General features: G+C 37.7%; 1 protein-coding gene across 1 annotated transcript; it reads left to right on the forward strand.

The window, feature by feature from the left end:
- The first annotated feature begins 1,270 nt into the window (after nucleotides 1-1,270).
- Nucleotides 1,271-14,419, forward strand: Psf2 (DNA replication complex GINS protein PSF2-like protein). The gene is made up of 3 exons (XM_089634187.1): nucleotides 1,271-1,614; nucleotides 2,004-2,274; nucleotides 13,068-14,419. The coding sequence occupies exons 1-3, from the start codon at nucleotides 1,370-1,372 to the stop codon at nucleotides 13,149-13,151; spliced, it is 600 nt and encodes a 199-aa protein (XP_089490313.1). The 5' UTR covers nucleotides 1,271-1,369; the 3' UTR covers nucleotides 13,152-14,419.
- The last annotated feature ends 3,738 nt before the right edge of the window (nucleotides 14,420-18,157 follow it).

Below are 18,157 nucleotides of genomic sequence, written 5' to 3' on the forward strand. Positions count from 1 at the left end.
CCTCAACAGCTGAAGACAGATTCCGCAACCAACAGTCCCGAGTCAAGAGTACCCAGTCAGACAGTCATCATCTCGCCCCCCTTGGGGCGGTCGCCGAGGGGCCTCCGCCCAGGAGGCTGCCCTCTCGACAGTCACAATCTCGCCTTTCGAGAGTCATCATCTCGCCCCCCCTTGGGGCGGTCGCCGAGGCGCCTCCGCCCAGGAGGCTGCCCTCTTGGCGGTCACGATCTCGCCTAGTTCTCGACACTTCACATTTCCGCACTCGACAGTCATCACCTTGGGAGTCATCAACCTGCTCTCCCTTTTGGAGCGGCGCCGAGGCAGCTGCCGACCAGGGAACTGCCCTAGCAGAAGTTACCGTCTCGCCTCCGCCGAGAAACTTCCTGCTCTCCCCCTTTGGAGCGGCACCGAGGCTCTTCCGACTAGGGAGCTGCCCTAGCAGAAGTTACCGACTCGCCTCCGCCGAGAAACTTCCTGCTCTCCCCCTTTGGAGCGGCACCGAGGCTCTTCCGACTAGGGAGCTGCCCTAGCAGAAGTTACCGTCTCGCCTCCGCCGAGAAACTTCCTGCTCTCCCCCTTGGAGCGGTGCCGAGGATTTTCCCACCCAGAAGCTGCCCACTCAGAATTCGCTGCCTGCCGACTCCGCCCTTCGGAGCCTTGGCCCAGGTTGAACAACTTCCGCCCTTCGGATCCAACCCAAGTTGCCGCTTGTGTTGTCGGTGATAAGTGCGAACGTGGAGATCCGTGATTCCAGAATCATCGTAAAGGGAAGTGTCTGCACAATTTTTGCATAATTATCTCGTAACGTGCCCCAACTGTTAAGACAGTGAATGAAGATAATTTAGGATTAAGAAAAAGGACAATTTGTTTTAAGAATTAATTTTAAGAACTATCATTAAGCCTAGATTAAGACTAACCCTTCTTTATACATTTTATTAAATAAATTTTAAGAGTGTTTTGTAACTAAGTAACTTCTTTTTTTTGTACTCGTTCCTCCTTTTCTTTTACATGAATAATATTAATTATTAACTTCCCTTAAGTAGAGTTGTAACAGGCTGTCAAGCCGCTAAGCATAGACAATAATAGACAACAATAGACAACAATAGACAAAAAAACTACGTGCTTGCGATCAAGCCGCTTGACCGTGTCCCAGTCCCTGTAGGGAATATTTTTTACGGTTGGCAACCCTGATATCAGCAGGAAATGGAGGACAATAACATGACAATAACAATGGCGTCTGGCGTGTGATGAAAAGAGAAGAAAAGGCGGTTTGACCGGCTGCCGCATGCCAGAGTGGTATATTTATGCGCATGCCGTTTCAGCCGTTTGACAATTGAGACGCACATGGTTGAAAATTTTTTACCCGACCATGGATCCCGATGAAGTTGAGTTCTTGGCCGAGAACAAGCACGTGAAGATCATCCCGAACTTCAGTTACGACAAGATATTCCTTATTTCTGGAGAACTCGGACCGTTTGTTGCCGGTTTGCCGGTCGCGGTTCCAATATGGCTGGCTGTGATGTTCAAGAATAAACAGAAATGCAGACTGGTCGTCCCAGAATGGATGGACCTGGAGACCTTGAACGAGATAAAGGAGGAAGAAAAGAGATCTAGGTAATTTATAAATTTTCATTTATCAGAGAACGAGAGAATCTCAGTTCTTTTTACCATCCAATTTTTGTATTTGTGCACTTAGATAATACAATGTAAGTGCGCATCAATGACTAAATGAAGTGCGTAAATAGTGTTTTTTATATCATGAAATAGTGAGAATAAGTCCTCTTTATGAAGAAACGAAGTTTTATTTATGCATAGCAAATAATATTCCAAAGAAGATCAAATTTGCATGATAGTGAAAAAATAAAAATCTGTAGCGAAGAATGTTGATTTGGGCATGATCTTTTATTGGTAAATGGTTCTTTAATGATAATTTTAGGTTTTTACGACCAGCATACATGATAGAGTAAACATATTTCAGATAACAATATTGTGGTATATATCAGGTTCTTCACCAAGATGCCGAACGAGCACTACATGGTGGAGGCCAAGCTGCTGTTGTGTGTGGCGGCTGAAGACATTCCTCGCTCCGAGGAGATTCGCACCGCTGTCAAGGACATCTGGGACATCCGCATGGCTAAGCTGCGCACCTCCATGGATGCCCTGATGAAGGTGGGCGGCAGCTACGGTCGCCTTGACCACCTCACGCTTATGGAGATCAACTCGGCCAAGCCCCTGCTCCCACACGCCATGGACCACCTCTACAGATTGCGGAAGGTACGTTACTCCACCCGGTGCTTACGGCTGCAGTATACAGATTGCTTTAACCTTTTGAACGCGTTAATTTGTTCCGTTTTATCTATACCCGTACGCAGTACATATTTTCAAATACCTACGCATGCAATTAAATGTCAAATTATAGCATTCTGGCATGATTTATTGGACTATATAAACAGAACAGATTATTCTCCACAATATGAAAACAAATCCTCGTGTGTCAACACTCTTATATGTTTATAAAAACAAAAACATAAAATTTCATACAAAGACGTACCGTATCTTTTGAATGTGGTCACGCCATTCACTCGGAGTGTGTGTACTTAGGCCACTGCGTTGATAGACACAAGTGGGACACCATGATCTCTTATCATTTTTAGTTATGAAAAGTTATGAATGACATACTAGTACTAACGCCATCCGTTGACAAAAATGTAAACTAAAGGACTAAAAGGCGCGAAGAGGCGCACTTGATTATCGATCTTTTTTTATGAAATACAATTTTATTTTTGAGAAATTCTTTTAGATGTCAGCATCGTGATAGTTCTACGAATGTCCAAGTGAGCAAGAAATACATTTATGACGAAAGAGCGCTGGAATATCGGCCGTCAAAGTTTCCGTATCAACTGTTGATACAGCCGCGTGTGAGTATAGACTTTTTGCCGTAACAACAGTTGATACGGCCGCGTGCAAAGAGTTAATAATAAATCCTATCTCTGTTCGATGCATTTACGTTTTATAAAATACCAAAAGTTTTCTTGACTAATTTTGCCGCTTGCGCTTTCTTTCATTTGTACAAGGGTGGGAACGGTTCCAAATGAAGTTTCTGAAAACAGAAATAACAGAAAAGAGTTTTGATAATTCTTATGATCAAATATTTTACTTGTCAAAATCTGTATTAAATAATATCGATGGCCTTTGTTTGTAACACATTTATTAAGTGCAATTTTAAAATTCAATTTATAAGAATAGTCTAGCTTAATTATAAGATGTAAAACAACAAAATTATTGTGAATATCCGCTTTTTATCCATTCCATGTGAAATGAGTAATGTAAATTTCCCATAAAAATTTATTTACAAAGTAAGTAATCTTGGTAAATGCTTTACAAACGTGTTTTGTATTTACTTAAAACTGCACTTAACGCATATACGAAAGGGTTTCACAACAACCTTTTGCCTAAACTATTTTGAAACAGCCGCCCAAGTTTTTCAAATATTATGTACTTCAATATTTCAGAATGATAAAAATCAACAGCAATTTTTGGTTTGGCCTTGGAGATATAAAATTTTCATATGTGGCGCTTCGTTTATGTGCTCTAATTTTATTAAAAAAATTACAGATTTTGAAAACATAAATAGGTTTGCGACACCACCGCTTTCAAAGTTAATCATGTCAAGCTATATGTTCCCCACCCCCCGCGGCCGTGATCAAATTGAAAAGGTATAAATTGACCCTCCGGTTAAAAAAGTTGATCGTCTTTATATAATTTGGGCGTGGCATGTACGTATTATATGTTGGGGAGACACATAACGCTATAATCTTCTTCAGGAGAGGGGGTCAGATGAATTTGGGGACTGCTGCGGAATATCATTTCTTTGTATGAGATCTGTCACCCTTGCAGATAACAGCCGCATAATTACGCTCTGTAAATTTTTCTAACCATTTCTGCCGTAGATAGGAGAGTCATACACATCATCTTTTTAGGTGTGACAGGTCTGTATGGGATTGTATGGTGAGCATTATGGAGCCATATAAAACGCTTTGAACTTATAGTGTAATCTGCCACCCCCTTAAATCTTCGATGGAGTCATAGATTTGCCAACACTTTCGTTCTTACTAAAACAAGTGGTGAAAATTTTATCCAATTGATAAACGACCATGTATGTGTAAACCTTACTAATTGAAACCTAAAATAGAAATTGACATAAAATAGTTCATTGAAAGATACATCAGATATATTTAATAAATAAAATAAATTTAATATCAACGGTATAAATATACCATACACAATAATTACATGTTACAGAATAACAATTAACTGTGGCGTTTGATCATAAATTAACGCCAGAAAGTATGAAATTAATACAAGCTCTAGAAGGAGATACAAGTACATACAAAATATTATCAACAAGTATGAGTAGACTTACGTCATATTAGTAATGATTTAGAAGATATGATAATATAACCTTCTTGTACCTAGCTTCTGTGCAGTTAAACAGATCCATTACTCTATTATCGTTATCTGCGTACCTATTACTAACTTCAGATAATCTAGGTGCTCAGTCCTGGTATTGTTACAATTAAACAAGGTTTTAGCACGAGTAGCTCTTGTGGGTATATGAAATTCAATGAGTTTAATTAAATAAAGGCTATCTCCACTACCATACATTGTTTATCCAGTCACAGGGGATAGTTAGTTATCTGTTGTGTAAACTTCAAATAATAATAATTTATATTTAACGAATTTCCAAGATATTTTAAATGTTCTATATATGTATTTCTTCATTTTGAAGATGTCGTAAAAACGAATACCATTTTATAAACTAAATAAAATTATCTATTAGATTTTGTATTTGAAATATACTTTAACACACTTTGGCCGGGAAAGGTAGTTCTACCTGTTGGGTCGATTGATGACCGCAAACACCTTTCACACCGGCCTCAATTCTATTTCTTATGTTTCTATATGAATATTATATACCAATCTCTTTGTAAAGGTCCCAACTATATGTACATAATTATCGAAACGTAATGCAAGTCTTTTTATATTTATCTTCCTGCTTTTCGTTCACATCAGTATTTCAACAAAAGGATAGTATATTATTTGTTATTGTAATAATTCAATGCCTGGAATGAGGGTTTTTATGACCGTGAAACCCGATTCGAATCTCTATTGCTGTTCAAAATTTTCTATTTAAATAATTGCCAAATCACACTTATGTCTTTAACTCCTTAAAAAATCTCCCCAGCAAAACAAGCACTGGTCCTGATGATATTCCAGAAATATTATTGAAGGAATGTAAATTTACTATACCTAAGCCAATTTGTTTGTTATATAACTTGTCAATATCATCTGCCACTTTTCCGGACTCCTGGAAAGTTTCTTATATCAGACCTATTTTCATATCAGGCAATTAGTCGAACGTAGAAAACTATAGACCCATATCGATATTATCCCATATTCCTAAAATATTTGAGTCAATAATCACGAAGAAAATCACACCTATCTTTAAAAATGTACTGATCGAGGAACAGCATGGATTTAGATCTGCTAAATCTACTACAGTGAAACTCTCTTAAGAAGTTTTCCAAGGGACCGGGGAAAAAAAACTTCTTAAGTGGGATTCAATTTTAGCCATTTATACGTCATTCCTATGTCTACCTACGTTAAATTGTCGTGAAAACAAGCTCATATGATCCAAGCGGTCAAAAAAAAAAAATATATATATATACATCTTCTAGTTATCATGCGTTTCAATCTACATTTTAAATTTATGCATATGTATTTCCTAACATTCAAACTTAATTTACGACAAATGTCAGATGAAACATGATGCACGGCAATTTTTATTTATTTATTTATTTAGACGCCGTAAAAGGCTTTTACAATATACATGATTTATGTTTACAGTGGTTCACAGGAGCGAAACAGTATTATGTTAAACAGAATAATTACTGAGAAATTATGTTGAAAATTAAACAAAAATTACATCTGGTATAGATAGGTACATTAGCATTTTTATTTTCAATCCGTACAGTAGTTTAGTATTGAGGTTATTGTTACCTTCAATATTGAATTCGGTTGAATTTGCCGAGAACTAAGAGTTAGCTCTATTGAATCAGGGCTGTCAGTAAGACATCTCATAACAATTTTGGGAAAAATTATAGTTTTAACCTTTTGAACGCGTTAATTTGCTCCGTTTTATCTATACCCGTACGCGGTACATATTTTCAAATACCTATGCACGCAATTAAATGTCAAATTATAGCATTCTGGCATGATTTATTGGACTATATAGACAGAACAGATTATTCTCCACAATATGATAACAAATCCTCGTGTGTCAACACTCTTGGATGTTTATAAAAACAAAAACATAAAATTTCATACAAAGACGTACCGTATCTTTTGAATGTGGTCCCGCCATTCGCTCGGCGTGTGTGTAATTAGGCCACTGCGTTGATAGACACAAGTGGAACACCATGAGCACTTATCATTTTTTGTTATGAAAACTTTTTCTAAAACTGGACACGTAAATTTTATGTCACAAAATAATAACAAAATTGAACTAACGCCATCCGTTGACAAAATTGTAAACTATGGCACTCGAAGGCGCGAAGAGGCTCACTTGATTATCGATGTTTTTAAATGAAACACAAATTTATTTTCGAGAAATTCTTGTAGATGTCAGCATCGTGATAGTTCTACAAATGTTCAAGCGAGCGGGAAATAAATTTATGTCAAAAGACCGCTGGAATATCGGCATTCAAAGTTTCCGTATCAACTGTTGATACGGCCGCGTGTGAGTATGGACTTTTTGCCGTAACAACAGTTGATACGGCCGCGTGCATAGAGTTAATTAAGTATATAAAATTATTAGATAACACTCTTCTGTCTGATATCTGATGTAAGTGCATTGTTTAGGTTCTGTGATAACTTATGAATAGAATGGTATTATGCCTAATAACATTGATAATTACGACAGAGGTATGTTATTATAGCCTTCTTATAGCTATATTCCGTGCAGTTGAACACATCTACTACTTCTGAGAAAGCATTGCCAACTGCATGCAATCTAGGTATAAGGGAGTTTCTAAATGACGCAGTCCTGATATTGTTATTAAAATTAAAAAGAATTTTGATTCGAGTGGTTCTAGTGGGTATATGGAAGGTAATTAGGCTTAATATATCAGGGCTGTCTATAATACCATTGACAATTTTAAAAATAAAAGTCAAATCGGAAATAAGTCTTCTATCTGAGAGTTTAAGTAGGTTTAATTCTTTCATCAAGTGATTGTAATTTATTGATTCGATGTTATTGATATTGATGTTTGAATGAAAAAAACGTAATTATAATGCATATTTTACCATCTCCCTCGCCATATAATCATGTTGTTAAGCATTTAAAGGTGAAATATTCCGTATTAACCGTGATCCGATAGATTATCAAAAGTTTTTCGTGTTTTACAAATTCAATGGAATAAAAATTTTATACAATAATATTACGAAACATCTCTATGTTCATTATCAAAGGGAAGATTATTGAAGGAGGCGTCAAATGTATGCAAATGTAGATCTAGCCCACATTGTCATTAAGGTTGAGTTTAATATAATCTTTCATGTTATTTCGGCCTTAAAGACGCTTGCATATTTGTTACATAATTCCACATTGTTTATTCGTTCCATTGCTATTTTACCTAGTTAGGGGATTAGGAGACGGGGTATTTGGTTTATTTATTGGTTACGGCAGGTTACGGCTTACGGCCCGGCGGCCGACAAAGGGTTTTATGGTCTCAGGTACTAGGTATGGGTTTCAGTCAACGTCTTTCAATTTATGACTTGGAAAAAGGTTCATTTTAGATATTTTGCAACACAATATTTCGTTTGTGTTGATTTTACCGCCGGATTTCTAAAACCTCTTAAGCGGGAAGCAGTTTTAGCTCTAAAACTTCTTATGTGGGAAAAAATCGTGTTTTTTGTATGGAATTTTCAAGGGACCAAAAATCAAATACCGACTTCTCTAAAGCTTTCGACAAAGTAAACCACTCAATCCTTATGGCCAAACTATATGCTATCGGTATTAGAAACCCCTTGCTATCATTCTTTAATTCTTATTTAAGCAATAGAAAACAAAGAGTTAAATTAAACAACTTTGTGTCTACTATTATTGAAGTAACGTCCGGCGTACCTCAAGGAGCACATGTAGCTCCGCTTCTTTTTAACTTGTTTATAAACGACATTATTAGTATTTTTTCTCATACACGCTTTTGACTTTTTGCGGACGACAATAAGATTCTAAAAATAATAAAAAATCACTATGAAGGCCTATCCGCACACAACAGTGCCGGCACGTGACCGACAGTTCCGTACCGTACAGTACCGTGACGTGCTATTCGTACATGTCAGTACCGACACGGCACGACACGGCGACGCGCAGTGAATGGCGCAGTGATTAGTAGGTACTCTACGCAGCTTCAAGATCACAATTAGCAGCGATTGCTTTAATATTAGATGAAGACAAAGAAATTAATGTGAGAAGAAGGCATTGGGTTCATAATTCGTGGAGGAAAAGAGAAGAAGAAGGAGAGTTCGCCACCCTATATAAACATCTGATAGATGATGAATCAAAGTTTTTCGAGTATTTCAATATTGTTCCACATGTTTGATTTAAAATTAAGTTCCATGTATTTTCTATGTGAAAGGTCATAAATTGCAGAATGTACACGGACCAATTCAATCAACTGTTCGTCGTCCATCTTGAAATACTGCGACCGTGTCAGTGAAAATATTGTCCGCTAGAAATTAATTAAATTAAATTAACGGATGACAGTACAGTTCATGATAGCTTTTTGTTTGACAAGCCCCCAAAGGGCACACAAACTCCAACGGCTCGGAGGGCTTTGAAGCAGAGAATGGACGGTTATCTCGAGAGTATTTCCTCCTGGGGTAAAAATAATCTCGTCGAATTTAATGTTTCAAAGACCCAATCCTGTCTGATTACGTCTAAAAGGGATCCAAATGATAATCTAGTCTCCTTCAACGGAAGCAATCTTCCGAACAGGCCTTCCATTGATATGCTTGGTGTAACTATAAGTGACCAGCTCAGGTATGGGGGCTCCATCGAAGCTAGAGTAAAGTTGGTCTCTCAGAAGCTGGGCGTACTGTACAGGGCCCGCAGATACTTTAATAGTACACAACTGCTCACCCTGTACAAATCGCAAGTGCGCCCTACTGTCGAATTTGGCAGCCATCTCTGGTCTGGAGCCCCAAAATACCTGAAAAAAACCCTTGACTCTGTGCAGAAACGGGCGGTCCGTTTGATAGATTCCCCAATCTTAACAAACGGACTGCAATCTTTAGAGCACAGGCGTCAGGTAGGTATGCTGTCCTTGTTCTATCGGTATTAACAATGGAAGATGCTCTGAAGAACTAGCGTCATTGATCCCTTCGGCACCGGTGCGTAGTCGGGATACACGCCAAACGCGCGCCCAACATTTGTACACAGTTGACACTTGTCACATGAGAACGGGTCGCTTCTACGATTCGTTCCTAAGTTCAACAGCTCGGCTGTGGAACGAACTGCCGGCCTCTGTGTTTCCTCCCTCCTACAACATGGGACTCTTCAAGACCCATGTTTACTCCTTCCTCTCCACAAAAAGACCCTCCACACAGCATCCCCAAAGATGACATAGGCCCTGAGGGAAATTATTTTCGTCAGGGCCTCCTGTGTGGAGTAAATATAAAAAAAAAAAAAAAAAAAATCACGTCCCGTCACGGCGAGCGTCGGCGCAGCACTGACATCACTGAACGTCACTGTCACTGACGAGTACGGATAGTGCCGTACAAAATGTATGCCACAATATCATTTTTCACTGACACTGATGTATACGTCACGTGTCGGCACTGTGCCGGCACTGTTGTGTGCGGATAGGCCTTAACTGTCTTCTTTTCCAATAGAATATCGACTCTTTCAATGATTGGTGTAAAATTATAATGATAAATGCAAAATTATGTCCTTCTATAGATAAAAAAAACCGATTGTCTTCGAATACAAACTTAATAATATTTGCTTAACAGCTGTTACATCTATTAAAGACCTTGGTGTCTCTCTAGATAGCAAGCTTTCTTTTCGGGATCACATAACTGCAATCGTTAATAAATCCCTCAAACCACTTGGTTTTATCACTAGAATCACTTCGGACTTCAAAAACGTAAATACCCTTAGAACTCTTTACTGCTCCTTGGTTCGCCCCCATCTTGAATATGCTTGTGTTATTTGGTCTTCTTTTTATGCTGTCCACATTCGACGCATTGAATCTGTTCAACATCGGTTCTTAAGAGGGATTGCTAGGAGGCTAGGATTAGAAAAAGGCAAATATTCATATGATAAAATTGAACTAACTTTAAACCTCTCTCCTTTGGAAGTCCGTCGGGAAAGAAATGACCTCATTTGCTTCTTCAAAATTATAAATGGTATTATTGATTCACCTACTCTACTGCAACTCATTCCCTTCAATATCCCCTCGCAAAGACTCAGAAATAATGAACTGCTCTTCCTCAACCATCATTCGACAAATTATGGATATTATTCACCATTGTCCAGAATGTGTAGACTGGTTAACTCAAGTCAAAACCTTAACTTTTTTGGGATAAGTCTGAATTATTTTTGCCAGTCGCTAAACAAGTGACGGAATATTATAAGTGTCCTGTGGTCCTGACCCACGGCGTATTCTTGACTTTATTCGACTTGTCACTTTATTTTCTTATATTATATCTACCATATGTCTTTGCCTTCATGTACCTTTGTCTACTCCTGTATTTTTCATTTTACTTTATTTGTGTTATTATTTTGTAATTTGGACGATGTCCGTTAATAAATAAATAAATCACTCAAAAGAAGATTTTGTAAAATATAGACCAGAAAATTCAATTTGAATAGTGGCATAACCTTTTTAACCTAACTTTATGACATAACATGAAAGTAGATTTTACAAATGTTGTTATTATACAATTACTTGTCTAAAACTGACAAAAAATAACACACATTAGTTATAAATATGTTGAATAACACAAATAGAATAATAAATTAAATATGATTTAAGATTTTCACGGCCAAAAGTATTTTTGTTATTTGTTTTTGGGGTGTTATGCCGTGTTGCGCTAACTTCTTCTTTAGCCAACGTTTCGGACAGCATTGCAGTGTCCATCATCAGGGCAGATGTGTTATTTGAGGTTATGTTAAAATGTGAGCTTAAGTATGAGGTTGTGATACCGTGTTGCCAGCTCCAACCCTCTGAGCTAACATTAACGTATCATTTTTATTTTTTTATTTAAAGTGGTTTTTCTTCGTTTAGCTCTGGTGTAGCCGTCAATTACCGGATACCAAGAACTATTGAGCTTAGCTCCATCGTCTCTATTAATGTTTACGGGATTTTTATGAATTTCAATGGCTTCCGTAATCAGCCGTGCTCTATAAGTTTTGGGTCTCCCCAAGATTTCAGGAACAAATCCAAAGTAATGCCCGGTGTCAATCAGATGCTCGGCAATTGCCGATTTGTCAGGGTGGCCGAGTTTACAAGCTCTGAAGTGTTCTGAGATCCTTTTGGAGATAGTCCTCTCTGTCTGGCCTATATAGACTTTGTCACATCCGGAACAGCTGAGTTTATACACTCCATCTGTTTCCAGAGGAAACTTAGTCTTTGCAGACCTCAGTAAGTCCTGTATCTTTGTTGTTGTTCCGAAGACAGTCTTGATATTTTCCTTTCTCAAAAGCCTGGCAATTCTGTCTGTCACATTGTGCACATAAGGCAGGAAGGCACAGCCTTTCGACTCTTGTTCAATTCTGTCTTCGTTTGGTGCAGATTTGGCTCTTATGATTTGCCTTGTCTGACTTGCTGGGTAACCGTTACGCTCCAGTGCATCGGTCAGCTTCGTAAGTTCCGCTCCGATTTTATGTTCTTCACATATTCTGGTCGCTCGGGTCACCAATGTATGGATAAGTCCTCTCTTCTGCGCTGGGTGGTGGTGCGAATCAGCGTGTAAGTACCGATTTGTATGGGTTGGTTTCCTATATACAGTATGCCCTAGGCTACCATCGTGTTTACGCATCACCTCCACATCTAGAAAAGGCAGGATTTTATCTTCGTTTTCCAGTTCCATTGTGAATTTAATTTTGCTGTGGAGAGAATTAAGATGGTCCAGGAATTCGTTTAGTTTCTCCGTTCCATGAGGCCAAATAGCGAAGACATCGTCGACGTAGCGCCACCATACTTTAGGGACAGCCAAAGCTGTGTCGAGTGCCACTTCTTCAAACTTCTCCATAAAAAAGTTGGCTAGTACTGGCGATAACGGACTGCCCATCGCAACTCCCTCCAATTGCTCAAATAGTTCACCCTGAAACGCAAAGTATCCCGTTTTGAGGCAGTGTTCAAAAAGTTTGCAAATGTCTTCCTCATATATCTCCCTGAGCATTGTCATGGAGTCTTCTGATTGATGATGATGATCTGATTAGTAAGCTCAAGAAAGTTAAGACTGAGGAAGGAGATATTCTGGTCAGCTTTGACGTCGTGTCTCTTTTTACAAATGTGCCTCTAGAAGACTAGAGGCACATTTGTAGCGCAACACGGCATAACACCCCAAAAAAAAAAAAAAAATAATAATAATAAATTGATCATTTTATTTGCAAAACACGAGCTGTGAAGATATTTCAATAGAAATAGAAACAGCTGTCAACCGTGGCTTTGGCGCTTGAAGAATATTTTAATGCACATGTGTCATGTCTCAAAAAACATTGCTACCAAATTAAAAAAAACAGAGTTAAAGAAACCTTTTTTTATTGGTACCAACTCGAATCTTAACTTACACATTCTTTATACACTGTGTAACAAAAACACTGTATAACGAATGTGAAGTGGTTTTTCTTTAGTAAGGCTGATTGTGTATGTGTTATTCCTGTTTGTTGTTTTCCAGGTTTCCATACATCCAACACACTCGCTTACTCACATATAGTTCCGCATTAGTGAAATTCTATTTTTGCATATTTTATTAAACATTTTTCTCTTTCTTTTCAGATGACTCAAGCATCGATTTCGTCCTCGGCCGTTAACTCTTCAATGTCCTTCAGCAACCCCAACATGTCTTTCAGTACGCAGTGACGGGAATAATCCCATAACAGCGGTAACAGATAACATCAGTTCCCAATTACATCGGATCCCGATTACATCAGTTCCCAATTACATCGGTTGCCGATTACATCAGTTCCCGATTACATCAGTTCCTGATTACACCAGTTCCCGATTACATCAGTTCCCGATTACATCAGTTCCTGATTACATCAGTTCCCGATTACATCAGTTCCCGATTACATCAGTTCCCGATTACATCAGTTCCCGATTACATCAGTTCCCGATTACATCAGTTCCCGATTACATCAGTTCCCGATTACATCAGTTCCCGATTACATCAGTTCCCGATTACATCAGTTCCTGTAATTCCTGGCTACAACAGTACCAGGTATCGATGATTTTTACTTCGTTCATTTGAGAATTTTTTTAATGAATGAAAGAAATTGGTTACCCAGCAAACGGTTGTTTTTTTATAAGCAGGCTTCGGTGGTGGAACACTGAAATCTGTTTCTTTGAGAAGATTGTGATCTGAAAAATACCAAAGTTAATTTTATTGATTAATGTTGAGTTTTCAAAAAATCAGATCTGTATAATGTGGTGCCATTTAAGTGAAATATCATCTCAACATAAACCATGTCGTTGTTGTTTGATCTGTAGACTCAAACATGGTTTTGACTACTGTACCGTGGTCGTGTTAAAAGGCCGTGTTGTCCTTTTTAACTCTGCAAAATATTTATATATATAGAATTAATGTAAAAAAATATATGTTATTTTTTAAGATAATATCTATCCAATTGTTATGCCGGAACGTTAATTATATGAAATTCACTCATAGAAAAAAATCTCAAAGTAAGCTCTGAATATTATTAAAAACACGTTTTGTTCTATTATTTAATACGTTATAGGCATGAAAAAATTCACATTGTATCTTTATATGTCAAGAGGTTTTTGCCCTATTTCAAAAGAGTCATGTTATATATATTTTTTAAATTTAATATATATAAGTGGGTACAGTGATGTTATATAAGTACATATGGTTACACAATATATTTATATTCGCCAACTCACCAATGAAGAAACTGAGAACTGGTGAGCGAAAATTGCTTTATTAAATATTTTCACCATTTTCGCTTAATTATAGCTTTATAATTTAGGATATATATATAACTTTAGAATTTCCCGCGAAGTCGTTAGCCTATTAAATTTTATTTATTGTTTACCTTCAATATTTACGTTATTTTTTCAATATTAAAAGTTAATATAAATTTAAGTCATAACTTAATCGCTATGGGCCATTGGTACACATATTCTATAATAAAAACAGTAAAACTTTTCAAAAATAATTGAATATTTAAATTCTTTTGTTAATTAGAACAAAATACTTTTTGGTTTTCAATAATTACAACAAAATTAACAAAAAGTTAAATCGGCAACAAAAAAGACATCACAGATTCACTTGAAGTCATCTTTTATTTTGCCTCGTTTTGTTTTATTCATTTTATCGTCACTATGGTGAATAATTATTCTAACCAAGGTATTTAAGTGCATAAACGCGGCAGTGGCCACTGCGGGCTCCCTGATATGCTCTGCTGGAGAACATTGTGGTGATTTCATCTTAACCCCTCCGACTTTTCGCGAACTTGAAGCTAAAATGTCTTTATCGAAATGTCAATTTCACGAAAACGTTGTGTTATTACCGCCTCACAATCAAAGCTCTATAAATGAAACATTACTGAACGGAGCCGAATAGTAAAAACTGTTTTAGAAAGGTTACAAAATAGGCTTTCAAATTGTTGTATCATAAATAAATATTAACATTTGTAAATATTTAAATTTAGAATGGAAACATGAAAAAATTGTAAAAATGACTCACCTGTAATGTTTTATGTAAAAATGATACTAAAATCACGGATAATGTAAAAAAAAAACACTTATTTCATTGTACAAATGTACAATAAACAATTCTGTCACTTCACTTTTTGACCATTTCATACAAAATATATTTTTAAAAAAATAATTAAACTTGCGAGGCGGGTCGGCACGTCAAACGGCTTTCTTGGCGTCGTTTTACGATTTGGCGGGTAAAATTTGCTTCCACTGAGTAGGTCTTTTTACGGGTTTCTATGGATAACTTTGAATAGAGATGTGAAGCTTCATTCAATACGAATATTCTACTTTTTGTTTTAGGGATGTCACTAGAAGAATAACGGAGTTATGACGATTTTTGTGGAAACACACGCGTTGACGTGTAAACACGCTTATTGTACTTGACTGCTATCGTTATTTTATCGTGTATATCTGCTTACGTTGCTGACCGGTTAACTGCCTTGATGGACGCCCGCAGAAAATTTTCTAGGGGGGGGGGCAAAATATTTTTAGTAATGTTTTAATGTAGTTTTAATTTACTGTAGCGTATTAGTATTGTAGCGCCCTTGAGGTGATTTCTCACGAAAACGGCGCTATATAAATTAGCCAAATATTATTTGTATGGTGAACGAACGGACTGAACACTGTAGTAATTTTTTATTAACACAATATATGTATGTAACATAAAATATTACAACATAAATTTATTCTTTAAACAAGAACTGTAGTCGTCTGTTATCGCTACCAAACATATCTACAATTTTGTCCATAGAGTCTTTTTTATTGCACTTTGTCTCTGTGTACGCTTAACATGCACAATCCAGACAGACGTTCATTTGACATTGTAGATCTAAGCCATGTTTTTACACGACGTAATGTGCTGAACGATCGCTCCACCGTACATGTTGTTGCTGGTAATGTTAGCAAAACTAGTAAGGCACACCTGACTCTCGGATAAAACTTTGTAAAAGGTAACAAGTCGATGAAATCTTGGCTACTTTTGTATTCTCGTTTTTTCCAAAAATCAAACCAACTCAAGGCTTCAGTTTCAAAATTATCAATGTGGTATACCTGATTAATAGTAGACTTTATATCATTAAACTGTTGAAGATTCAGTTTGCACAATTTCAAAGGATGTAGCAACGCTAAGTTAATTGTGCACTGTTGGCTTCACAAAATCGCCTCTCCATTGAGTTAATACTTTTTTTAAGATGGAATTGACTAGGATTTTGATATCAGAAGGTCCCACGCCCGTCGGCTAATTTTCGCTTTTGCGGTTGACATGAAGGAGAGCATGTAATGTAGTTAATGTATGGTATGGATTAGTAATACTCACGGCTCGATTCACAAGTTTATTTATATAAAGGTTACAGGAGTATTTGCTTAGGTAAATACAATGGGACGCGGCACTTGCTTCAGACGGCAGGGAAAGAATGATCGGCCCGAGCAATGAGGCGCGGGGGCCGAACGCTTGACGCTCACGTCACACTGGTGCGTCGCCAACCTGGCGATGATGATGCTCCAGGCTGGCCAACGTTCTGTCTCTCCACACTTTCTTTATGCTATCACAAAGTGATAGTGATTTGAAATAAAAGTAACATTATTTGACTATTTTCAATCAATCCAGGGGGGGCAAGTGCCCCCCCTGCGGGCGTCCATGACTGCCTTCTTCATCGTTGACCTCGGTTTCTTCTCTGGAAGGCACGGGGATGTGCATCTCTGACGTTAGCAGTTGTTCGTCCACATTTAAAAAGCCGCTACTTTCATCCACGGGGCGCTACTTTCTTGCGATCAAATTTTAATGCAAATCCCACTTTTTCAAAAGCAATTTGTAATTTTTTCGTTCAGCTGCTCGATTGACATTTTGATGTTATTGTTTGTTCTAGTGGGTAGATAATGAAGACACGGTCACTTTGGTGTATTATTTAAATATTTGCACTGATATTACTATTTCATGTGTTAGATTGTTATGAGACCACGCACAATTGCTGTACTACATAACTAGATTAAAATTAAACTTGTATAATAATAACCCAATTGATAGTACACTCGATTTAACATAATTAATATGTAGTATTGATATCTCAGGCGTCACTGACTGCCAAGCCATACACATTGCTATGCAGGCGTCTAATACAGACCACTTTCTGAGATTATCAGATGTTGTACCACTATTTATTTGTACAATGCACAAATGTAGCAAACTTTTCCGGATATGACATCTAAAATTTTGGATAATGCCTTGATCAAGGATTCTGGGGCTCTATTCCTGAATCGAGGGCGCTCGTAATCGCCGTCGAAAGTACGTACGTTGGTCGTCGTTGCTATTCCCGAAATTGGTCGAAGGTACATACTTCGACGCCAAACGTCAAAAGTCATTCCACACAACAACTACTGGGTATAACCAGTAGAAACAGGGCAGCGAGTGGTAGGTTGTTCCGCAAAGAGGTTTATAAAGTTATACAATCCTATTACAATTTTACAATGGCTAATTTACCAGCGATGTTGGCTACAATTCACCATGTTGAGCAAGCTGAAGCGGCTGCTTTGAGACCCGCAAGAACGTTTCATCAGAGGGTCGATTCTTTCGCCGATACGACAGACGAAGCCTTCATAAGGAACTTTAGGCTCAGCATAGCCTTAGTGCGTCGGCTGGTAGATCTCGTGTCTCCATTCATTACAGCCCCATCCCGTTCTTCAGCTATTAAATGTACAATACACACAAATTAATGGAAATGAATTAAAACAAACCTTTCTCCAGTGTTTAAAGTCTTTATTCGCTCCTGCCAGGGCATTTAGTTGATCGGCAATAGCCAATATAATCTACGCCGGGATTCCGCAAATGTAAAAGTGGGTGAAAATTTCCCACTTACTAAGTCTTTATCTGAGCTTACAAGCTCAATTAAGAGTTGCTTTTGGCAATTTGTAATATGTCCCGCAGCCATTTCTGTTTTGAATAACGAATAACTGTTGTCTGTTTGACAGTCACACCATAGAAATCCCAAAAACATCAGGAACAAAGACAATATTCACAGGGGTGCCAATATAATCATCTCTTCTACCAACTTCGACCGTTCGACGCCCAAGAATACGTAAAATTTAAACATTCGAAAAAGTTAGTCGCGACGACTAGTAGTTTTTCACTCGAAGACGGCGCATATGAAAACGAT

The sequence above is a fragment of the Hesperophylax consimilis genome, chromosome 8 (assembly GCF_061612785.1).
Source record: "Hesperophylax consimilis isolate HC1 chromosome 8, BYU_Hcon_1.0, whole genome shotgun sequence".
NCBI lineage: Eukaryota > Metazoa > Arthropoda > Insecta > Trichoptera > Limnephilidae > Hesperophylax > Hesperophylax consimilis.